Source organism: Pipra filicauda, unplaced genomic scaffold (genome assembly GCF_003945595.2).
Source record: "Pipra filicauda isolate LSUMZ 115617 unplaced genomic scaffold, ASM394559v2 scaffold1_size10287979_pilon, whole genome shotgun sequence".
Lineage (NCBI taxonomy): Eukaryota > Metazoa > Chordata > Aves > Passeriformes > Pipridae > Pipra > Pipra filicauda.
Genome location: NW_024104310.1, coordinates 1,938,358 through 1,964,999, shown reverse-complemented (window position 1 = coordinate 1,964,999; position 26,642 = coordinate 1,938,358). Strand labels below are relative to the sequence as shown.

At 38.3% G+C, this 26,642-nt stretch overlaps 1 protein-coding gene across 20 annotated transcripts in view; it reads right to left on the bottom strand.

The window, feature by feature from the left end:
- Window positions 1–26,642, bottom strand: part of PARD3 (par-3 family cell polarity regulator) — a 452,171-nt gene that overhangs the window by 243,301 nt on the left and 182,228 nt on the right. For 15 of the 20 annotated variants that reach the window (XM_039380698.1, XM_039380695.1, XM_039380704.1 and 12 more), the window contains exons 4-5: window positions 26,365–26,543; window positions 9,908–10,039 (exon numbers count right to left, since the gene is read on the bottom strand). In XM_039380698.1, coding sequence (XP_039236632.1) covers window positions 9,908–10,039; window positions 26,365–26,543 — 311 coding nt within the window. The remainder of the gene's footprint in view (window positions 1–9,907; window positions 10,040–26,364; window positions 26,544–26,642) is intronic. The other 5 variants (XM_039380714.1, XM_039380705.1, XM_039380706.1 and 2 more) reach the window with 1 other exon arrangement.

Here is a 26,642-nt window from a genome sequence, read left to right as displayed (position 1 = left end):
GAATAAGAAAATATTTTACTTTGAGGGTGACAGAGCACTGGAGCAGGCTGCCCAGAGAGGCTGTGGAGTCTCCTTCTCTGGAGATATTCAAAACCTGCCTGGATAGGATCATGTGCAACCTGCTCTAGGTGAATCTGCTTTAGCAGGGGGTTGGACTAGATGATCTCCAGACGTCTATTCCAACCCCAGCCATTCTATGATTCTGTGAAAAAAACCCACAGCGTTTGGGATAACTTTCTAATTTTGAATGGTGTCTTCCTGATAGAACACAAAGAGCATCAAGACTGCAAAAAACAAAACAGGGAAGGGATGTAAGGAGATGGAGTGTAGAGATAGCACCTCATTCCTTCCAAAGAATTGGGTACTGCTCTGTAGCAACCTTTATTAGAAACCACAAAGCAGGTACGTAGGATATAAAGGTAGAACAGAGAAGATAGGAACATGAAACAATAGGGAAAAAAGGTAAAATAGCAATACTGTGTACTACCAGTACCACCTTCTGAAGCAAAAATGTATAATTTCTTTTTAAGCCTCAAAGATACAAGTAATCACATATTTACACTTTGGTTAAAAGGCTAGAATGCAGAACGAGCATAATGTGAATTTTAAATCAAGAATACTTTACCAAGGGCAAGGGAGAATCCTCTATAGACACAATTAACAGAATTGCTTTAATACACTTAAAAGTTTTAACCTTTGTGCTCTTTGAAGTGAATAGTGGAGCTGCATCTATTTCAGGTTTGTACTGAAGGGCTGTACTGCCCTGAAAACTTTTACAGTGCCGTAAACTAATGAAATAAATTATCTTAATTTGGTTAGATCTATTTTCATTAACTGTATTACCCACTGAGGGAATGAGGACAAATTTTAATTTTACTAATGTATTTCACTTCTGCATTGCTTTGGCATGCCATAATTGCAGCTCCTGCTCAGTGCTGCTTGCTCTGCCATCTCAGGGCCACCTTTCCCCCTCTCTTCCAGGCAGGCAGGGCTGTGCACAGCCCCCAGGACCTGTGCAGAGGGGAAGCTGCAGCACCACTGACCACCACCACGAGCCGGGCTGTGCTGGACTAACTCCTACCACGTTCCCACCAGAGCCTTTGACATAGCACGGTAGCAGCAACAAGCACATTATGAAAACAGAGCATTTTAGTAGTGGTGATACATTATGTACATCTGGACTAAAAACTAAATACATGAGAAGATAAATGTTTTTCATAGCATGAAGAAAGAAAACAAGTTCCTAAAAGAAGGAAAGGAAGATTGGATACATCCTTTGATGAAATGCTTTTCCAGACCCATTAATGGATTTTCAGATGTCCTTTTCTGATCTGCTGCCATGGACGGACAGTGGTCTAAAAAACCAGAGATAATATTGTTCTGCACAATATTTAGAAAAAAGTAAAAAAACTAACAGCAACAATTAATGTAAAGCTTCCTACAGCATCTCCCTGCCATTTAAGAGAGTATTACTTATATTGTTGGTATTGTAGATTCATTACCATAAATTACCATAACGATAGGATTATTTAAATAGTTTGGTCCAAAAGGGCAGGAAAATAGCAGTGTATGGTTACTAGCAAGTTATAAAATGCCTTTCACATTTGCCAACACTTTTAAGAAAGTTTCTGCAAAATAGAGTGGGTCTTCTAGCAGACAGTACCAGAGACAGAGTTGTGATCATTTCACTCCATTCAGCGTTTGTCAGGCTGCACCTAGAGTACTTGTTGAGTTCTGGCCACCACAGTTCACAAAAGACAAGGACAGACTGAAGGGGGTCCAAAAGGAGGGCCATGAAGGTGATTAAAGGCTGGGAAAGCCAGCATAGTGAAGAAAGACTGAAGGAGTTAGTTCTTTACTCCTTGGAGAAGAGAAGGCTCAGGGGGACCTTATCACACTATGCCACTTAAAAGGTGGCTACAAAGAGGATGGAGGCTCTCTCTTTACAGAGAGGCACACGGAGAAGACAAGGGGCTACAGGTACAAGTTGCAACAGGAAAGGTTTCATCTTAATATAGGAACGAATTTTTTATTTTTTTATCTTTTAATTATGAGAACAATCAGTCACTAGAAGAACCTCCCATCACTCTACCAGTGATGGTAGAGTATCCATCACTGGAGGTGTTCAGGACAGGATTAGAAAGGGTGCTAGGTAGTCTCTCTAAGGCTCTCTTTCCCACAAAAGGTTGGACCAGATGACCTGGTGGCTTCCAGTGTGGGCTGTTGATTCTTTAAATTTCAGACCAGTCCATCCTCTGCCTGCTTATACTTATGAGAGTGAGAGTGTTTGAGTGTGAGGATATGCACACCTGAACATGATGCATGTCTTTTTCTATAATAATTAAAATCCATGAGTATTTTTATAAAATTGCCTTTTCTTGCTTTGGGTTTTTGTTTTTTTTTTTAATGTGGACACATATGGAGTTACATTCTGCCACTGAATTCATATCTACACAGCAGCATATAACTGAAAGTAGACTGTAGCCTTCAAACTGTCTCACCTATTTAATACACCATATGAAATGACATATTATTTTTGAAAGGAGAACAAGATAGATGCCAGCATGAAACATTGTTTATAAAACCATCACCACTACAGCTGTCCCCAAGCAATAAAGCTGTTTATTCCAACCTCCTACCTCATATAAACTGAAACCCTCAGCACTGAAAAACAACTTCAAATCTGTTCATGACTCCACGACAAATAAGAAGAGTCATCTCTTTCCAAAATATACAATTACGGTTGTGTCCACAAATGTCCATTTTCTATAAAAGAGCACAGACTTCTAAATTTCACATTTGATTCTGTCTCTGTACATACCGATGCATTCAGCATAAAGATAAGTCTTTATCTTTAAGGCTTCTTTGTTTCTGTGGTTATACACAAACATTTAGAGAATATTTAAGGAATGTGTGTATGAACATATTCACATCTAAGATTTATACAGAAAAACACATTTATTCTTCTGACTTCAGGAGACATGACAACTCTTCTAAGGGTGAAGGAATTATGAGTCTACATAAAAATCAGGAAAAGATCAAGTTAGGACTTCAAAATCAAATGGCTTTAAATATGGAAATCATGTTTAGATTTAGAAATCTGGATCTGAACCAAGTTAGATCCAAAGTCAGATTTATACCTAGAAAAGGCCTGTGATTCTGATTCTCTCCACAAATACACACATGGTAAAAATTTTAACCTTAAAAGGAGAAATCATAAATACAGAAACAGAGAACTTACATGGCCATTATAAGAGCTTGTTTTACCCTTCCATGCCCGTTTTTAAGCATTCTGACATGTAACACACAATCAGCTCCAGCAAGTCTCCCAGATCAAGATGTGTCTGTGGGAACTGGGTTCCTAACCACCACTAGAGCCTCATCCACTGTAAGCAGTTCAGCAATCCTGGAAGTGACCCAGCTCAGCTAATGCATGCCTCAACTTGATGCAGATCTAGACTCCAGTACTACACAATAGGAGTTTGGATATTTTTTTGTAGGTACTCACATCATAATCACCGAAATACAGATTTCTCATTTTGGAGTTCATCATACATAGTATTTTTTTCTAATCTAATAATAATAAATGCAACACAGGTAAAACACTGAAACAAATCTACACGATAATCACTTAATTGTGATCACAGTGATACCCCAAAACCACAACAGTCTTATTGGAAATCAAAGGCTATTAGAAATTGTGTATGCATTTTGACCACACTGCATGTGCAAAATATTCTGTAGGGGTAATCGGTCAAAGCAAAAAAGGAGAAAAAAAGGAGAAATAAGGAGAAAAAGACCACCAAGAAGTCAAGGTGCTCTTCTGGCAGCCAGACAGGGCATTTGGCTGTCTCAGAGCTATATTCAACCTCTACCCTTCCTGGGATGTCACTGCCCCTCTTTGTGCTGAGTGGAGCCAGCACTTCACAGCTGAGCATTTGAGCTGAACACTTCATCTGAGCATTTGAGCTGAATGCACTGAAGTAGTTAACATCTTGCCAATATAAAGAAATAAAGGGAATGGTCAATACCTAACTACTTGTAGAAGCACTGGCTAATTGAAAATATTCTTGGGCCCAATCAAGTTTTTTGCCATCTTTATAGTACAAAAGCCAGAAGGAACAAGTCCTGTAGCACACAGGGTGTTGACAGAGTGAAGTCAGTGTGATTACAGGACCAAGAACCCATCTCAAGTAGTAAAAAACCTGCATTTGCAATTGGATGTGGGACAGGGGAGACTGAACTTGCAGGGACACCTTGAGGTCTTCCATTCAATACTTTGACTAACATAAACCTTACGTGAATCCTCTACCAATGCACTGGTCACTGCTTCTAACTGCCCATAGTTAAAACTGTGCCCAATTACTTAACATTAAGTTAGGTGCCAAGCCAGAAACAAGCAAACCATATGAGCCAAGGCCTTGTTCACTAACTGGTAACACTTACTTTTCCCATGATCAGCCTCAGAGTGGTCTTGCCCAGTTTCACAAACCCTGGGTAGCCATTTGGCTACACTCACACATCCCCTGCCTTTCATATGGGACGTCCACTGAAGAACCCCCAAAAGAGACAGCTTTCTGCATTACATTTAGAGCTTTGAACACATGCATATCTCTACCTTTGTGATGGAAATCCTTCACAAGGAATATGACAAGCTCTAAAATCGTCTTTGTATTTTATAATTTATATGCTGTCATGGTTCTATGTTCATTAAGGTTGTTATCACAAGAGATAAATTATAAAGGCTTGGAGAGAGAGGAAAGCAATAGACTCTACGCTGGCATAGAGAATAATGGATAACCAGTTAAAAATGATTCCTCCAACTGAAGCCTAGCTAATCCCTTTTCCAAATCTTAAAGCACAACTCCTTACTAATGACAATAATTTCTACTGCAGTTTCAACCTTTGTGCGTGAGGAGTTTGAGATAAGAAGAGCCTCCACCCCTGAGTCTCCCCATCTTCAAGCCATAAAACAGAGAATTTGCAGACCCTTCCACTGTAGTTATAGTCATAATAAAATCTAGGAAAAAAAGGCAAAATACACTTGTCAGACAAGGAGAAACACAAAAGAGGTACGTTAGTGAAAACAAAAATATTTATATTCATTAGCTATACCACTATGATACATTTAGAAATAAAGAAAATAAATGAGTTGCTTTTCTGCCTTCTTTTTTATGTTAGGCATAAAACAGAAACAGGGGGTTTGTTGTTAAATGAAAAATTTGACAATATAGATAACCTGGAACATGAGAATATACAGGAAATTAGTGGTTTAAATTCAACAACCTACCTCTGAAGCTCTGATCTTTTCTTTTCAACTGACAGTGCTGAAATGCATTAATTTATAGTATCCAAATGTTTTAAGAGAGTATATTCAATCATATTAAAAGCAGGCCTTATTTTGCTGAAAATACAATCTGAAGGCAGGTACTCTACAGCTGGAGACACAAGACCATATGCTACTTCCATGTCTGATCCTGTTGCAACAGGATCCACAGAAACTGTACCAGATTACTATGGACAGATGTCATGAACAAGAATAACTTACAGGAAGTGCTCCATACAGCACATTTCTGAACAAGAAGACAGCAGTAGTAACCAGCTTCTCTTTCCATTTTAGAATACATTTGAGTTGCTCTAATCTCTGGCTGTTGCTAGATACCAAAAGCTACTGTGAACTTAGCAATCAGACCTATTCTTCAGTAATAACCACGAAATTTTACTCTGTCTCCTACCTTGCTTTCATGAACTGACAGAAATACACCAAATACATAATATACAGATATGTACCTACATTTACATATAGCTTTAACTATCCAAACTCGCTGTATTTGCAAATCTGATCAACTGCTTCATATTTAAGCTGCTTTAGGATTTCCCTCTCCTGCTGTCCTCACTCCCCTTCCCAGCCCACAGCACAGCCAGGTGCTCTTAATCCTTCTGCAAAACAGGTCTTGCCAGCAGAGCAAGGACTATACTGATTGATTGCTGCCAGTTCCAATATTTAACTAATGAAACTAAAATGACCACCTGAGAGAACTTTTTTGTGTACTTAAACTTGGGGAACCAGTGAAAACTTTAACACTTTCATGCATTCCCTTTCATGTCTCCCTGGTATGAAACAGCATGAGTCCAGATTTGATCAGGGCCCAAGCAAGTCTTGAGGTGAGCTGAGGGGAAAAAAGACTTCTCAAATAAAAGTGAGATTACCATATATATGAATACATTTCAGAGAAAATAAGATTTTTCAACTATTCCTCAAAGTTTGGTTGCTGTGGGGAAAAAGAAGGTGTTATGGAGGGCAAGGTGAAGAATAAGAAGCAACTTTTTCTTTTTTTTTTAAGGATATTTCGGAATCAAATTAAAGATTGCAATTTTTTTCCTAGTACTTGACAATCTGTAAGAGAGAATTAATAAAATAATTGAGTGAAAGAGTAAAAAATACAATCACAGAATCACAGAATGGTTTAGTTTGGAAGGGACCTTAAAGATCATTTAGTTCCAACCCCCCTGCCATGGAAAGGAACACCTCTCACTAGATCAGCCTGCTCAGAGCCCCATCCAACCTGGCCTTGAACACTTCCAGGCTTGAGGCATCCACAACTTCTCTGAACAACCTGTTTCAGTGCCTCACTGTCCTCATAGTGAAGAATTTCTTCCTTATATTTAATCTAAACCTACTCTCTGTCAGTTTAAAGCCATTCCCCCTTGTCCTATCACTACATGCCCTTGTAAAAAAATCCCTTAACAATCCCTACCTTTCTAACTGTATTCTGAAACTCTATTTGTATTTTTGGCTTCACAGAGGTGAAATGATTCTTTGGTAAAGAGTTTCATATAACTTACATCACAAGCTTGAGAAATAGGAAGTTTCCGAGAAATACATGGATCATTTGCCCTGTGGAAAACCAGAGGGCTCTGCAACGAACTGGGAACAATTGCTACACAGATATAGCTAACCAGCATACACAATCAGAATACCTTAAAGGACTCAGAAAGCGGAATTAATCTTTTCCATTTCTTTGATGTATCACTCTAATTTCGCAGAGCCTGACTAAAGCACAATAGATATGAGCAAAAGCAATTACTGCCAGGAATTTTAACGGGTTCATACATTCCTCCATTTTTAGGCGTTAAACCCAGAAAAGTTTAGAGAACTATTTCTCTAACACCTACTTGAACATATCTAATTCTGTGCACTTTTCAGTCCTGCTACAGCAGTTGATTTCTTACAAACAATATATCTTAAAGTTTTGTCTGTAGAACTAGATGTGATGCTGCAGAATTACACTTTGCTACATAGGAAATGTACCAAATAGATTGTTTATAGGAAATGAGGTGTTGTCCACACAAAAATAATTGTACTTCTTTGGCACAGCACGCCTTCATTCAAAGGGCAATTCCAATGAATGTTCATGTATGCTAGAAGGTGCAAAATATCACCTCGGAATTCTTTTTTGCCTTATATTCAAAAGGAAGAGACGAGGCAACTAATTCAACCCAGAAGAGCCAGAAGAGCTTTCATCCAACAACAAGCCTCTGGAGTCTGCAAGATGAATCCAGTGTTTACTACTACTGCCTCTAAAGAGCCATAAAGGCAGCTTAGACCAGGACTATTAATACCCCTGGTATCTGCAATGAGTTCTGCCCTAGAGGTTTCTTGGCACTGTTGCTGCCTTACCCTTGGTGCCAGACCTGCTGCCTGCTGCTCCTTCTGCACGTACTGGCAGGGTGCACAGACCAGTCCAGCACATGGGAACATGACTGGAAGTTGCTAAATTAATTGATTACGCCAGATTGCAACCTCCTTGCCTGAGTTTACCCTTCTCAGAAGTGAAAGCTTAACCAGTGGGAAACAAAATCCCACAGAGGATACTGAAAAAGATATTAAAGTTTAAAACCCCAAAAAGAGTGAAAGAATATCTCTCTCTGCAGCTACTCCATCCCCTGCCAGGCCCTTCTTTTCTTCCCTATGATGCATCCCATTCTCGCAACAGACTTTCTTCTCCTGTGCATATCCTGCTAAACAGGTTTCACTCTAATTAATTATCCTGCTGATATGAAATCACAAAAGGATCCTGGTCTTCCAGGTACATGCAGAATCATTAACACATTCAAAGAATGAACCCTATCCCTCTCAAAAAAACCACCACTACAAACAAAGCCAAAATGCATAAAACTTGCTTCAAAGAAACATGATATTTGCAATTTCAAACGGCAACCAGTTAACTCTCGTAACGAATATGCTTCCAGACTACCACTACTGCCCAATTATTTACCTAATTGGGGAATAAATTAACTAGTTAAGCTGTTTGGACACTGAAATCAACATAAAGCTTAATATGAAACATCATATATTAAAATTTCATGTATCTGGCATTTTATAAGATGATCACTATTAAGGTTTCTAATTCAACTTCTTTTGCTGAGACAACAGTTTCATTAACTGCCACAGTGCAAATCTAATGACGCATGGAAATTATGCCTCGAAAACATCAACAAGCAGAACTGTCACAGGAGATGCCTTCAAATCTGGGCACCGACTTTCCATTTCAGCACAGGCTGATATAGAGACAGGAGTCAACTTCATCTGCACTAACTCTATATCTTCTTAGAGGAAAATAGCAATGGAAAGAACACTATCATTAAATGTGCAGAGGAAAGAACACAAGGACCAAAGACAGAATTTTTCTCATAAAACACATAATTTTAAATTAATTTGCAGGTAATTACAAGACATAAAAACAGTTAATAGCTCACATTTGGGGGAGTTTTTAGTTGGTTTATTTTAATATTCTGTGATGTTATTTAAGCTTCTTTTGAACTAAAAATGAGGTTTAATGAAGAATGTTTGGAGTATGCTATGATTTGGCAATGCTGCACTTCAAATATTGTTATGGAAGTTGCGGGTGAAGGAGAGTAGTCCCAGGACACCAGCCCAGTGTTGGATTCTAAACCTTCCCCCCCATCCACAAGGTACAGTGTAAGAAAGCTTAGGACGTGTCAAATAGCAAATTTCATTTTGAAGCTCTTCTATATAAAGCAAATTACAGTTTTATGTCCTATAGCTGTTAAATACAAAATTTGTACATTTTGTTCAATGCAGAAATTCAATGTTTTCATGTCACATTGTATAAAGAAGAAAAATGAGGTAATAATTCTACATATGCACTACTCTGGGCTTCCTCTTGTATTTCCAATTTCCATATTAAAGATGATTTTCATTATACCTTTGAAAAATTTCAGACATACACAGAGATATAAAGTGACTGCTAGGTAATTTCAATTTCAGAACTTTAAACCTCTATGACTACCAGCTTATTAATAAATACAAAATTAAAAAAAAAAAAACAAACAAAACAAAACACAAAAAAACCCCACCAAACAAACCATAACTTGGAACTACTTAGTGTCTCAAAAAAGCCCAAGATCAAAAGCAGAATAAATGTGATAATAAATATGATAACAGTCTTACAGTCTTCAGATTTATAATTAATATATTTTTGATGTTTAGAATAACAAGCATTTAAAAGTGCAGTGTCAAAACTGACTCACATATGGCTACTCTGTAGGAACGTTATTAGATTTCAATGGCAAAATGTTTATCAAAATAATACTAATTAAAATAACCATGTTGGTATCAGCTGTGAAGAACAGCAGCACTCCACATACTATATAAATATGTTTTTGACTCCAAAAAAAAATAATTTGCAGGTGTCCATTTCAATCTTAATGCAGGTTTTTTTGGAAGCAAGAGGAATTCCATATATATTTAGTCAGCAGACTGCTGGTGCTTCTATCATGCTTAGAGAGTCTGTATCACATAAGAATGCACTTCTTTGTAATAGCTTGGAGTAGCATAAAGATTAGATTGATAAAGTAATATATATATACACATATATATTACCTGTTCTTGCCTCTCCAGCCACTTGTCCACCATGGGATGACTGGCACTTAACGATGAACGAGCATTGTCTCTCTGAAACTGGTTAGACCAGCTACTAGTATCTCGTGGTAGGCTTCTGTAGTTTTCATCTTTCTAGTTTAAAAGAAACAAAAAAGTGTCTTATAAAAAACAACCAGTCCTTGCCCATTAACAATGCAACTGGTTATTAAACGAATACAAAAGGAAGACTGACAAAAGAGAACACGGGTCCGGCTGGACCCAAGGACAGCGCGATTGCTCGGCCATTCCATTGCAAGAGCTCCCTTTCCTTAACACCAGGGAAGCCCAACTAAAGCCTCAGTGCAGTTGTAGATCTTGCACCCATTCATGCTTCCTTTCCTCTCTTTTCCAGCTTCAAACCTCTAGTGCACAGACTTCCCAAGTAATATACTCAGCAAGGCCTTCAGAGCAATTTGCTCCTTATTTTTGTTCCCACCAAAAGCAAACATCCCAGAGTCCATCCAGTGACAGCTACAACCACCACATAATTTTCCCAAGTCTCTGCATGTAATCAATTTTACAATCAAAGGGGTCTCACTGCTCCAGGTACTGTCCTTTAGACCAGAATAACATGTCGTAGAGTTCAAAACTTGAATTTATTATTCCACATAACAATGCTCTGCTTGGTTTGCCTGAAGGTATACAAATACAGTCACATTTGTAGAACAGCAGCAGATGGAGATTGTGCTGACAGAGATACATTGATCCCACTGAGACTGATAGAAAATTATTTTTTTATCTTTTTAATTGATGAGTTTGTCTACACATCTTTCCCACAAGCTGTACAAATTCTCCAGCTTCTAAAGATTATTAGTCCTTACCCAGGCTGATCACTAAAAGCCAATAAAAGCACAGAGGCAGATTCTTAATGATGGGAGTCACCTTAGCCTAAAGTCAGTGTTACTGACAACTTACATAGCTTAGTTACCTCCAACTGAAATAATACACGGAACTGAAATTCTGCTTAGCTTTTCAAAACAGGATTATGAATACAGTATAATATATGTAAGTATCCCTCCTTCAGAAGTGGAGTATTTTTTCCAGTCAATGTTTGTCTATCTTCATGCCAAATCAGATAATTTAGAGAGAGTATCTACTTTTAAAACAGGACTCTAGTTCTACACATTTTGCAACATTACCACTTTTAGGAATCTCAAAAGTCTCTAAAATAATAAACAAACATCAGTGCAGATTTGTAGCTAAAATCTATTATTTTCTTTATTTATAGCACACAGCAGATTTTTGGCCCTTTCTTACATCAATATATTATCCCATCAGCATGAGTATTTCCTTTCCCTGTTTCCCATACTGATATTTCTTTGCCCTGGCACAATATTAGTCCAATATTCTAGATGCAGCATCAATTCCCTTACAATTGTCCTTCACAACTATATTAAATGTATGACAGGCTTTGCTAGGAAATTCAGGTCTTAGTATAACTGTGAAACACAGCATTTTACAAAAGCTTCCTGTGCAAGAGCAGTCTTTTCCCACACATATCAAACCTAAGCTTTCTTAACTGAAGACAACCTCTTTTCTTGAAATACTTTGTACTTGTCCATTTCAAGACATTAAAGCTTAAATTCAACCAGTACAAGATACCCTTGCAAAAATATGTTTGCACAAGTAACCAGCCTAACAAAGCACCATCATAAATTAGTTTACCCTGCCACGAATGAAGTAAAAACTTTGTGTCTTTCAGCAACTAAAAACAATCCAGTTTTCCTGTGTTGGTTAACCACACAGTAAAACTAGAAACTTGCTCAGTGTCTTGCTTATAAAGGGACAGTGGAAGTCAGCTTTGTACAACTGCCCTCAGCAAATCCATAAAAGCCAGGGAATGCTGTGTACAAATTGATTTTTTTCCTGTTGCTTCTCTTAACCAATTCTTTTCTTCAGGTGACAGGGGTGGCACAGTTCCTGTAAGCCAAAACAACAATTTCTCTTGTTCAAAGTGGTGGGCAGGTATAAAAACAAAATCAAAGTCTGACAAAGAAATAACAAAAAAATCATTTTATGCACAAAACCACCCATACAGTTGGTGCACATATTATTGTCATCTAACAATAACTGTCTGACAGACCATCACCTCCTCTGAATGAACAAAAATTTCTTCCTATGTAACAAGATGTTTTCTGTATTTCTACACTTTATAGATAATTCTATTTTTTATTGATTCATGTTTACAGTGTTCAATAGAAATCTTTTTGAAAGACATTTTTATTTTTAAAACACAAAGATCTCTCTCCATACAGCATCCATTACCCATGCACAGGGGTGGTTTGCAAGAGCAAGAGAGAAGGAAAAAAGTTCATCTAGGGGTGTTGTTGTTCTTCAATCATTCAATCACCAGGTCTGGGAATCATGCCTGAAGTCTTACTGCACAGAGTTTATACTGGAACTTTGTGTTGTAAAAAGTCTCAAGTGTCACAGTACACAAAGTGAAATTATCTAAGCTAAGAGAGCCTCTGTTTGGTGCATCTACACTAATGTCAAGAATTCTGCCAAGAGTTTACTCCTAATATTATCTGTGCTGACTAGAACAGTATATTCATCCCACTTACCAAAATATTTCTGCTTGTAGCCCACTTCAGTAGAAGATTGCCTTTCTCCTGCTAAGACCTATATCAGCTCATTTTATAAAATAGGCAACCAAGTCACTCAGCAATTTTTCTGACAGCAGAAATAAATGCTGGAATGGTAGAGGGATGTGGTTTCTGTAATTTCTTGTGTTTCTCAGCAATGTTCAGAGGCTCAAAATAGCACTATTATCAGATCGAAATAAAATACCAGTGCTGCAATCACACACAGAGTCATGTTGGTGTTGGCCAAACAGCAAAACATTAGAAGATCAACTCGCCACAGACCAGTCCTCCACTCCTTTCTTTGTCACTGCTTTCTGGCATGCAGCTACCCCCTGTACCCCACGGGTGACAGCACTGAGACAAGCACCAAACTAGACCAGGAGCAGCATTTTCAACACTGACACACACAGTCCTTCTCACAGGCAGCTACACAACAAAGCCTCAGGGTACTCCTGGATACCTGTAACCCCACCTATGCAGGGGTTTCCATTACTGCTACTACCAGATCTAATTCAAAGATAGCAGTAGTGATCAACTATAGAGGTGGAGGTGAAAAATAATGCTGCAGCTCAGACATTGGGATTTACTGAACCAGCTGTTTGCTATTTAATATATACATATTGACTTCTGATTTTTTTTTAAATATGCAAATATTAACCCAGAAAGCTTTACTTGTCTTCAGCATAATCTAGCATTAGCACACATGCTCCCAACATCCAACTGGAAAAGGTGTGTGTCACTTTTAGCTACAATACCATAAAAAAAAAAAAGATTTCATGGTACAGAAGCCATCAGGGTCACACAGGGAATTCTCATTTCTTCTGAAGCTGCAGCTGTAAGCCCTCCTGGGACCAGGGCTGACACGCATCATCAATTACAATTAAATGCTCTAATTTTTTTAAAAAAAATTTCTTTCCCAAACATCTTTGGGGACCACAGACCATGTCAGCTTTATCACGTTTGAAATGGAAATTGATCAATATAAGACTAAAACTGCCAAGTCATAATATCACCACCACACTTAACAGCAGCATTTTGCAGTAATTTTAATGAGGACACATAATCTAACACTTTGAGATTTAGTTCAGCGCGGTGTCCCTGCGGGGCTTTGCTGGAGGGTTGGGTGAAAGGGGACAGGAAAAATGAAGCAATTTTGCTATACTTTTAATTTCAGATGATTTGCAATATATAACAAGATCTTCATCAAAGACTCTTCAGCTTGTAGATGAAATGATGCATTAGCATGGTCTGTGTACTTCAATTACTAGCTGCCAGTTCATAAGCTCACTTGTGATTTTAACCCACAGCTGTACCCCTACAGAGTCCCAGCATCACGAACCCAACCAGAACATCCTCCACATGGTGCAGTGACAGTTCCACATCTGCTATCTCATTTGCTACTAGGCCACTTACCAAATAGTGAAGAAGTTGGGTTTTCCCTTTGTTTTGACCTCCTGGATGGCTAAGGTAAAGTGTGGCAAATTTTCATGCGCTTTAAAAAAAAAAACCAAAAAAAACCAACCAAACAAACAAAAAAACCCCAAACAAACAAACAAAAAAAACCCACAAAAAAAAAAATCAAAAAACCACAACCTAGACAGCATTACAACAGGGGTAAAATAGATTGAAGACCCCTTCAAAGTAATCCTCTGAAAGAAGATTCCAAAGTTTAAACCAAGTTTTCACTTCTGTTATTTCTACAGAAAAAAGCCCATGTCTCATTTAGGATCTTCACTGAGAGACCACTTTGGACACAGACCTTTTTTTGCTATCCAGTCTCTTCTTGTAAACTGTACACTTTGGGAAAGGCTCCTCATTTGCTCAGCTTTAGTTCTTTGTCATGGCCTCAGATGGAGATAGGATTTGTTGATGAGAGGTGAGACTTCATTTAGTCTTTTGAGATTATAATTTCACTTGAGAGACTTTGGGCAAATTCATGCCTACAAGTGGATTTGTTGTTGAATTGCTCACTATAAAGGCTGCTCTTCTTTCTTTTTTATGCTCCACTATATCCATGTTAGAACCTGAACAGTTTGGTGTCACTCTCAGATAGGATGTTAAAAGCTGCAATTACCAAAACAGTCACACAGTTTATGTAAATAACTCTCTGATGAAAACATCTGTTTATAAATGCAGTAATACATATATATCCATTTTCCATGCTGTCTGAAAGTGTAGCAATCAGGGTTTTTTTTTAGTTGAGGTTTTGTGGTTGCTTTTTAACTGGATTTTAGACAAATAAATATGGTATAAGACCAACTGGATCCCTGTATTAAAAAAAAACAAAAACAAAACCAAAAAAAGATAAAGAAGACTGCACAAATAATGTCTATTTTACAGGGCAAATACATTACATATGGGAAATTAATTAACCCAACAGATGTATTGCAGGAACAGAAATTCCATTTAAAAAACCAACTACTTGCATAGATGTCAGATTTGGAACTATTCTCTCTATTCATTGGCATCTTTTAACAATTTCTACCAAATGTCAACAGTTTTACCTCAAAACTAATTGTACCAGTCACTCCTTTTAACTATCCATACATGTTAAGATACTGACACTACTGCTCGGGGGAGCTTCCTTTTCCTCCCAGTAGATTTAGTTTATTTCATCATTTCCCAATTTAATTTCCAACTCTGCTCTTTTTTTTGATGCATACTGAAGAACTGATGACCCCAGAAGCTACAACAATTCAGACACAGAACAGCCATTTAGCACATAGAAGGAACCAGTTACATTCACCCAGTATCAGGAACCTTTGATCTTAGGCCATTCTCCAAGGAGCAATGTAAAAGAGGATTCCCACATTAAAGAATTGTCACAGCTTCATGCCTCCCATCAGCTCCGACACGGAACACAGGTCATTTCCAGCAACTGGCAAAACCAGATTTGCAGAAGATATAAATCTAAGAGTCTAATACAGAACTTGCATGCACTATTTACGATGAAAATAGATGAGAAGAATGACCACTCTATAATCATTCTGATATTTTCAGAAAGACTTGTCTTCAGAAATGACCCTCTGTATAGGTCCATGAATGGAATTAATGTATTATGCATGGACAATAGCTCATTAGGTGCCAAAAAGGAAAAAAGCTGTTGAAAAGCCAGTGTTCTGCTTAAGTTCTATTGCCTTATGCTCAGAAATTTCCAGAGCTGTCCAATTCCAATTTATATATTCCATGTTATCCTTTGACTGACAAGCAAAGCCTGACCTTAAAAACAGAGCAATAACTAGGGGCCATGATGAACAGACAGTTTTCTGTGCATGTAGTGTTATGTGTAAATATTTAGTGTCAAAGAATATGGGCTAAATTAAGAGTAAACTAAAAAAACATGAGACTGCCTATCCAAAACATTATGTTGATCTCTCTTGTTTACAACACAAAAATCAAAAATGTCATGATCTCTGCACGTACACATGCAAAGTCAGAAGTTTCCAAGCAGTATAGACTGATATTTCTCAGAAAACAAGCTGCTTCTTCCATTCACTCTTTACTTATTAAGGTCACAATAAAACCTCACAAGAGATAATGCAAAACAACCTAAATAACATACAGCAGTTTATATTCAGTAATTATAATTCAGAATCTGGATTTTATATCTGTAAGCTTAACTAAAAAGACATAGCTTTCCACGGTTTCATTTTAAAATAAAATAAATTAACTGGTTAACTTAAGATGAAGCTATTCCTCTACACATTAGACTTAGAAATCATTTTCCTCTTCAATTCTTTTTCATTCAAGTGAGATATTATCTTATACTGTGCCACTTTAAAGGCATCCAAAGAGTTTTAAGGTATGTCCACTTATATATGTGTCATGGTTTGAGATAGCCCCAAAATCCAATCCCCTAGTCTAATCCCCCTCCCACATCTCAACCTAATGTGAGATGTTTTTTTTCCAGACAAAACACGCCAGACTCCAAATGGGGGAAAGGGAATATATTACAATGACTGTACAAATAAATATCATAATACATTATACACACGATCACAACTATCTCTACCATGGCATATAGTATTTACAATGGATCAGATCTCTTCTCCCCTCCAAATAAAAGCCCAGGAGGGAAAGAAGGACAGATCCCTTGCAGATTTAGGGCAGCAGCTCCTCTTCTGTCCTCCATGCAGCAGTAACTGGATTGTTGTAGCTGGATCCCTTTTCAACACACACAAGGGGGTCTCCAAGCCCCTCGGCTCTCCTTCGGTCCAAGCGAAGGCCTCACCTGTTGACTGCCAGCAGGGACCAGACTCGCATCACCACAGGTATATCACGAAATGCAGGGGTATCTTCGTGAAAGTCCCTTCCTCAGGGGATTCACCCCTGAGTCAGAACATCTTGGGCAGCATTCAGTTGCAAGCCTTTGCCTCAAGAGTTCTACCAGAGCTCCTGTGCTCTGTCTCAGGTTGCCAGGCTTGTCAGCAGCAGCGAGGGGGGCCAAGGTCAACCCCCCCCACATTCTATCTGGCCGTCCCGGTCCAGCTCCGGGACGTCTTTTGATCTTCTTAGCTCCTCTCTCTCTCTCCGGTGCTGCATGTCCAAAACTCTTCTCCAAAATAGGAGTCCATCTATTCCTCCTTTCTCGGAGGTCTCAAAGGAGTTTGGGGGGTTCTGGTATAGTTCTTACCCCCAGAACTCTGTCTCTCAGCTGCTGACTCTCCAGCTCTCCGACACAACTTGGTGTCTTCCTTACTCAGTTGCATGCTACGTCTGCTGTTTGGTTCAGTTCTTATCTGTCCTGGCTCTCTGCCACCATTTCTCTGGTCAGTGCCGGTTCCTGCTCTGCGCCCATGGAGAAAACATCTCCCGGCATAACTACAGGCACCTAACTCAGCTTTATGCTGTTCCAGGTCCCCGCAGGCCCCCCCTGGGGGCTGGGGGCCAAAGCCCCCCTGTGGGGCTCCGAGCCCCTTCCTCGTGGCTCTACAACATGGCTACTTCTTCAACAACAACCAAAACTACAACTCATCTCTTCCGGTGCTTGTGATATGTTTACATTTTTGCAGGAGCGCCCATTGGACAAAATCTCAAAACTTCCAGGGGTTTCCACCCCTTGGGGTCTACCACTTTTCTTAGCCTCTGGGGGAAAACAAGATCCAAACCACTACAACACTGTATATACTCTATGGTGTAAATCCTATATGGATATCTGTTTAAATGTAATAATGTAATTACGCACAGTCTTGCCATTTTCATGAGAGATTTGCTTTTGTACACAAATGTGTACATTGTACATCAATTTGGATTTTGATAAAACGTTATTTTTAAAGTAGTTTGTTCATTTTAAGTGTCGACACTCCTTCATTCATTCCTTGGGAGAGCCACGAAATTAAACTACAAGAAGGGAAAAAAAGCTGTAATGAATTAATTTAAAAGTATGCTCTGAAGATAGGATTTAACAAATAGAATGTCAATATTAAATACATTTGAGTAGTTAAGAGAAACAGGAAACAAGGGGGTACAGGAAATCTCACAAGGGCCTTATATCTGGATCTTGAAATGGAGAATATGTTATATACCACCAGCAGTATCCTTTTAAGTGTTAGGTAGATACTTGCAGGTGGCCATACCTCTAAAATGCTGCAACTGTCTCTTTGTACGTTCAGAACCTTGCATCTGTGATTCTGGAATGAAGAAAGAAGGTTGGGATATAAGGTAACCATTCTTTCTTCTCTGAGTAACCAAACTGGTTTTCCCCTCTTTCTTCAGCAAATTGACGACCATTGAGAAGTGCAGAGTGCAGGTATTTAAGGTCAGAAGCGTGAAGGCGATGCCCCAAACCCACGGCAAGCAGCAGTGCCTTCTCACACATCCAGCCCATCCTTCTCCCCACTGCCCACCCTCACCCAAACCACCGCCCTTCTCCAGATGGAACAACGCGGACGGGGGTCTCTGCAAGGCTCCCAGCAAAGCATCCATCACCTCATCCAGCTTGCCAATTCATTTCAGACCTTGGCCAGAATCCCTCCTGCAGTCTGTGAGGAAAGCCCAAAGGGGTACCAGACAGGTGGCTTGTAGCAGCGTGTTTCTCTTTCATCTGAGTTTATAGCAGCATCGACACCTTCGGCTCCTTGCAGTCTTAAGGGACTTTCTCACACTGAACAGCTTCCCATCTTTCTCCTTCTTATGGTTTTAATTTTTATCCACTTTTCTTTTACTCCATGTGCTCAGCAGGCAATGCTCCTAAGTTGAACATCTGTGTACAGGAGCTGAAGAGCTCGTTTATAAAGGGATAATAAAACTGAGTGGTAGCAAACAATGATCATCCCCTTTCTGTCAAGGCTGTGAAACAAAAACAGGTTCAGTGACCTGTTAAGAGGTTCAGCCCCAAAGTTAGTCACAACAGAATTAAGCCCAGAAGGTGACTAGGCATTCCTAGCTTGAAATCCTGTTTTTACTGGAGCTGCTTTTCCCCATTAACTAATGCTTACCATTGTCTCCCCAGCAATACTTGTCCTTTGCACTGAATAGTTCCACATATGAGTGAATTTTATTCTGAGACTGCCTGCTTGTCTTTCTTGTCTGCTTATATGATTAGTATTCATTGCAAGATGAGATAAGTTAATTTAAAAATGCAACAAATATATCAAAAAAGCTGAAATATTCACTGTTTAAAACGTACAGGTTCATGTCAGAACACTGTTGGGAAGCACAGCCTACAACCTGAATTGTACTTTAAAGATCTTTTTCTTGCTAGCTACACAGTCAGCCAACATCCAAACATGCTTTGCACCAATACATAACCTTCATAATCAGAAAATAAGACACAAATATTTGAATCTGCAAAAACTCTTGAACCACAAGTGGTTGCATGGTTGCATGTTTGTAGGTTACAACTAAACAGAGGAAAGCAGGTCAAAACCCAGATCCAACTGTAGCCAAGGAAAATACATGTTCTTCTAAATTTTAAAAAAAAATCACTAAATCTGAACATCCTACCTTTTTTTAAAGTTATTCAATCTTTTATCAGCCTACTCTTTCAGAAAAGAGTTTTTCACCCTCAAACCCACGGAGAGCAGCAAAAAACATAAAAAATTAAAAGCAGTAGAGATGAAGATTTAAACGTGGGAATTTACAAAGTACACATTCACTTAGATGAATGGCAGAGAAACAGTCTTCAATTATCCTATACCATGTACTTGAGAGCTTTTTGTTTTCAGTATAGCTTTCATTGTCTCTCAGAGAGGTGCTGTACACCACATTTACTGAAGTGAAAAGACAAACAATTTGTGCACATTCCACCACTCCTTCATTACGAGTAAGAGACTCACTCATCCAGACCCTCCTTGGCATTCCCAGCTCGTGATGCAGCACCGTGTCCCCGAACATACAGACCAGACATTGCTCACCCAGACACTGCTCACCCATCACAGAGAGAGAGACATGGGCTAGCACAGCACTGGGACTAAAAATACACACTATTCCTATGGGATGAAGAACAAAGACTGAGAATGATCAACAGACTTGCTCAGCCTCAGAGCAGAAGTGGAAAAAGCCTCACCAGTTCTCAGATCTTACACTAATAATCTGTCTCTTTTGGGGGACAGAGAGGAAATTTGACAGATGGGCATCCACAAACAGCTGACTTGGAGCAAAAAGAGGTGAAACAACAAAGGAGATGGAGAAAATCACACCTTCACTTCGGATTTGTTGTTTTTACTGTTGTTTTTCCATGTTTAACACATCTGGTCATGACTGACTTTTGGATGCAAACAGCTGAATCCTGTCCATGTGCACACTCCTCAGCAAACAGAACAGCACACATCAAGTGATGCACATTGGCTGTTACCTCTGTGCACTAGGCAAGGATTTTTCACTTTGTGTCTCCCATTCCCAACTTGTTGGTGATGATAAGAAATACTGTATTTGTTTTCACATTTTGAAAGGCAGGAATTTCTATTTCTTTCCTAGAGATTTTATTTTTTATTGCATTAAATACTCTGCTAAAGAAATCAGACGACTCTTCAAGGTATTCAGTGAAAGCACCAGAGGCAATGGGCACTTAAAGAAACACAATTTATTTTATCAAAACATAAGAAAAAACTTTTTTACTCTAAGAGTGATTTAACACTGGAAAAAGTTGCTCAAAGAGGTGATGCAGGCTCCATCCTTGGAGATGTCTATACTCAAAACCTGACTGGACACAGACCTGAGTAACCTGATCTGGTTGCCCCTGTTTTGACCAGAAAAGCTGGACTAGACAGTCTCCAGAGGTACCTTCCAACCTCAGCTGTTCTGTGATTCTGTGAAAGTCATGAATTTTACACACTACCCAGGACAAAAATAACACATACTATGTTTATTTTATATTGCACTCTCTTTGGGTATGATTCCTCTAAATTATTTCATCATCACATGACAAGCTGCCAGCAATGAGTTACTATCACAAAGAAAGAAAACTGAATTTCCATTATTCTCTCTCCTATAACAACATTTTCCACATTAAAACACCCTATTTCATCATCAGTGGATAACCCACTCTTCATTCTCCTTCCTCTCAGTCTATGTGAAATCACATCTGGAATGACAAAAATCACAACTGTCTTACTAAAAGAGAAAATCCCTGCTCAAATAAACCTGGATAAAGAAATATTCGTGGCTATTGATTTTTTCAGAACTGTTTCAAACATTGCATTTTTATTTTAAAAGCAGAAAGCTGTATTCATCATGTGGGAGTTTAAAACCTATCATGACAAAGATGTCAGGCTCTTTGCAGATATCCTGTACTTCTCCTTAGCAGATTCTGTTGAATTACAGCACCTTACCAACATTGTTCACCTGGTACACAGTACCTCCCTTCTGCAGGAGTATAAAGAGTACCAGGAGTACCAGAGGATAAAGTTCCCAAGAAGCATCAGCAACACTTATGTCCTTTGTTCCCAGGATGATGCCCAGTCTATTAGTCCACAGTCTTCCCTAGTCAATTTAATAGATTTACACTCTGCAATTCAGACTTCCTGACTATAAAATGACACTAGCACACACAGTTCGAATACAGGGCTCTTCAATCCTTTGAATTATACTTAAAATCTATTAAAATACCATGTCTTCAGCGACAGTGACAAAGCAAACTTCACTAAGCTGTATTTAAAAAGACTCAAAGCTAAATGAATCTAATTTTCACTTTAAATCTGATTTTGACACTGACATACCATTATTATTGAAGCTTTTCAAAAAATACATTCATAATTTTCCCTATCTAGACATATTTCATAAAATACTTTTTTTATTCTGTTTACAAAGAGGATTAGAAAGCATTTTATCTTTCACATAAATATAAAACCCTGCAACCCAACAATCTGAAAATTTGTACTACTCATTCTCAGCCCACGGGAACAGCAAAAATACCTGGAAGAGGAAATGTGGAAAACACAATGCTTTACACATAAGGTATTTTACAGTAGATGAGACTTAGATCACTCACATTAAGTTTCAAATTCTTTCGCTGCAGTTTACAGAGCCCAAAAAGATTAGATTTCAAAGTAGGAAGAAAGCATATCCTAAAAACAATCATGATTTCCCACCTAGAAATACACATATGGACAAACCCATTTAACAACAAATAAGCAAAAAATTTGGCTGCTGACTAAATGGTAAAGACAAAAAGCAAAGGAAAAAAGCAATTACAAAACGAGGTGCCAAGTACACTCAGTTATGTGTTTGCTGTTGCCGACCCACCCCACAGAGCATGTTGTGTGTCATTTGCTTTGCTCCAGGTGGGTGAACCCAAGAGCGAGAGGCACAGGCACAAACATTTTTCTCTCTCTTGAGCTCTCCTTCTTAACATACATTTTCACTTCTTTCTGCAGTACCAATGTTGTTATCTCTGATGGAACAATATCAAAATCAGAAAAGTCACAGTGGGAAGGTTTTCCTAAGCTCGTTAGCCATGGCGTATCTCTGCATTAAGCAAGGCAGGTTAACTCGATAAGCCTTGCACCTTCCAGAGAAGCAGGATCAAAGCAGGTAACTAATTTGAAATTATAAGCCATTCCTCACCACAAATGGAGATGCAAATTTAAGAAATCACACTGAAAATATATAGGATAATTAATTCACAGTCGTTACAAGATGCAACATATCTGGTTATTGCATTTACATTCTTCCAATACCATAACACAAACATCTAAGGGAAAAGAAACATGATTTTCATTAATGCAGCTCATATCTATTCAGGGTAACTAGTTAAGCCAATAGGGTTTGGTACTGAATTATTAAGAATGTGATTCAAATTCACAGTTATTCAGAAAACAATAATATCAAAAAAGATTTCACTGCAGTGGAAGAAAGCACATATGATATGCTTGAGCTGTGTACAATCTGTTCACCTGTACAGTTCAACACAATTCAAACAAAATCACAGCTTGCAAATCAGGTATTACTCCAGGCCTCTGAGAAGAGATTTCTACAAAGAGATTTCTTCTTGTTTCATTAGAATGGCTCAAGGAAGCAAGAGACAGGATTAAGTCACTTTATGAGTCACTAGATAATACAGATATGTCTCACACGTACACAAAAAAATATCTGAAAGTGATTTTAATATTCAGTTTAAAAAAAAAAAATCCCAAGAAGTGAATTTACCTACTAAAGCTGAAGATAATCATTAGCCAATTTTGTGAATACTTTCACAGATGAGGAAACTTAATCATTTGGTTGAAATCACTCATGGGAAGGATGAGGTCAGGAATTACTTAGCCGATTATAGTTACCAACACTACAATAACTTCTAAATAATAAATAATTCTGCAAATAAATAAGTCCTTTGGGACAGAAAACACCTGGTTTCCAGTTGCTCTTCCAGGTAAGCAACACAGAAACTAGAAATTAAGCAAGATTACAATTCTCTACGGAAACACACAGCGTATTATGATTTCCTGATAATAAATAAGATGTTTCCTTACAATGAGATTATCTAAGAAATGGATGAGAGTGCACATCCAGTTTAGGGCAAGGATTTCATATCAAAATATTCTACTTAGTGTAGCAGAAATGCATCTCAAGTTCAACAAACAACCAAATCTTCGCAGGACCGACTCAGGCCCCTTCAAAGCAAACTCCGTCTCTGCTCATTCCCTTCTTTCCCTAGGGACAAAGCAGACCCTACTGCCTCCATCTATCCTAGTAACTACAGGCAACACTGTAGTTTCTCCAGTAGGATCCTTCAAACAGCCCGTATTTTCCCTCTTCCCCTTTTCCCTTTCTGTTGCCCAGAACTATTGGCATATGTCCTGGCTCCTCACAGACTTTGGTGCATGGCAGCACTCCCACCCCTTCATTTCATCTCAGCTTGGGTATCTGCCCATTTTCCTGCCATTCCAAATTCTTCATACCCAAAATGAAACAAACACCAATAAGAAGTCTTCTCTCGCTTGTCCCCGAGAAATAAATCCCTTCTGCTAGGTACATGCAGTTTCCCCTCTGCTAATTCCTCCAAAAATTGGACAGGGTTTCTACCTGTCAATTACTTCTCTTTAGAGGTGACGGGCTGAAAGTAATGTCACTTCTTAAGAGTCAGTAGGTGGATGAAGCTTTTGGCAACTCTCCCAGAAACCCGTTTCTTGTTTCTGCAAGATACTGCTGGGGCAAAGTTGCTAATCTACAACTGTGCTGCAAATCTCAGCCCAAGAACATATGTTCTTGTGCTGTCAAGAGAGAGAACTGCAGTGAAAACATTACATAGTGCCAACCGCCCACAAAAGATATATGGGTGCTCAAACCCAATGCACTGAGCAGAAAATTAAGATTGTTCTCATTGCTTTTCTCAAAATGTCTGTCATCTATAATCAATGAAACAGTCTGGAACAAAGCACAGCCATCTCTTTGTTATACGAGTAGCTGAAGAAAACAACCTAGCATAAGAAAAGTACTGAGGACTTTCTATAGCCCAAATAACACAAATACATTTGTAAAAACTCAGTGTTAGTACTTTGGTGACAGGAACTTCAAAAATACACCTTTTAAAATAATAATAGAAATGAAATAGAAAGCAGAATTTTTAATATCCATTCTAAGAGAAATAGGATTGACTACAAAATCTTGACTCACATGAAGCAACCAAGACATTGAGAACAGAAAAAAACAGTCTAGCTCGAATGAACTCAGGATTAATTCATAACACACATTGCACAGCAATTACTATTTAATTCCAGATGTTTACTGCATCTTACCTACTAAAAATTGTGCAGTCATCTGCTCTATTCAAAGGATCAATATAAAGAGTATGCAAAAAAGGTAGAAGAAATTATCAGTATCTATTGCGCTAACTAATATAACTTTAATTTTTTCCAATCTTGATTTAATGTTCTCTTGTGCCTTGCTTCCCATCACTATATGAGATCACATGCATTCCTTTCCAGTTTGGTCACTGTACTCCACTAGACATGAAATATTTTCACAAAAATCAAGAGTAAGTACATGCTGAACAACTAATGATGCAAGAAAACTAGTGTGAAAGATGAGCTGCTGTTCAGTTTTCGCCAGTTTCTGCTAACTTCAGACACTCAGAGAAATCTGATTATGCTATGTATGGCCCTTCATATCTATGCTTGTGGAGTAATGAAATGTCACCTCATTACGATTTCAGAAAAATTAACTGAAAATGTTAATACTTAAAATGGATTAGATTATAATTTTTCTTCTCTGAATTAGAATAGTATAAAAGACATTTTTTCAAAACAACATACACTTCTGTGCCACACCACTACAAGTGACAGAAAATATACCATTAACTGCCTGAAACTGTGCTCCAGCAGAAACCTAAAAATACCATGTTAAACTGACACCTCTGCATGAAGGGGTACCTCAATGCCTATGAGCACTGTGCTTTTATAGATGTTTTTGAAATGACCAAAAGCCCATCGAAAATAGCTCAGTTCACTAGCAGCATATAAGGACTTCTTTATTTGGGTGTGGTAGTCCTGACTGCTGAGTCTTAGTTTGCATTTATACTACACAAAAATAATAAAAATTAAGGTAAAAAAAAATAAAAGCTAAAATAAGCTGCATATTTGCCAAGATGACTTTGTGCTGTGTAGTCAGAGTGGCAACCATAACTGTAATATTCTTTTTAAATTACTCATTTCTATTAGAAAATATATTGGGTTTTTTTCCTTTTGAGTTTGTCTGCAAGTTGTCATCACAAATATGGGCAACGGTGGGATCTGTACAAAAGGGTATATTTCTTCCAATTTATTTTTTTTAATAATGCACTGAGAAGAGAGCTTCCTGCTGACTTCTCTAGTGAGTAATGCAATTCATATAGAGATACTGAAATCACATTGAAAAAATGATGGAAAAAATATTCACTCTACATTTCACTAGTTTAGTTCTAAGAATGTTATCAAGGAGAGAAATCATTTGCAATTTGTGTTTTGCATTTCTTGACTAGAGCCTCAGAAAGTAAAAACTAGCAAAGCTGTGCCAGAAAGACAAACCAGACCAGCTGTGGGCATTCAGATTATTTACTGACATTAGGACTTCTACAGAGATCAGTAAAAATCATTATAGACAAGGCCTATTAGCTTTTTTAAAAAAATAAAAAGCACCACCCAAATGCATGACAGCATCTAGGCCCTGCTTTGCAAAGTAATGAGTAATCTGAGCTTCAACAACAGCTAATTGCAAAAATCAAGTTTTTAGAGTCCCTGCTGTGTGGATCACCAAGAGTATCTGAAGGGCAGGACAAACAGTTCTCTGCTGATGACAGGATTTGGAGGACAAGGTTAGAAAACACAATTTTAAACAAGGGGCAGGTGAGAGAAGCGGGAAACAACTCAAGATTCATGCGCATTTTTCATTTATTTCATAAAGAAGGAGAAAGAAATATACCTTTCTTTCATGCGCACTGGGCACGCCAGGGGTGTTCTGCTTGAGGAAGCCTGCTGTTGTGGACCACCTTGTAGGGTTTTTCCGTGAAGGTTCTTCTGAAGAAAAATTTGTGTCACTTACAGAGGTTGAGAGGCCAATCAGTGCAGGGTCACTACTGCGTCGGACGTGAAGAGGCATATCTGAAGAATAAAACAGACAGTAAATAAACACTGACTAGATTTAAAATGTTTTTGACAAAAGAAAAATATTTTTTCAAGCACTGGATGGGTGGTTTTGAC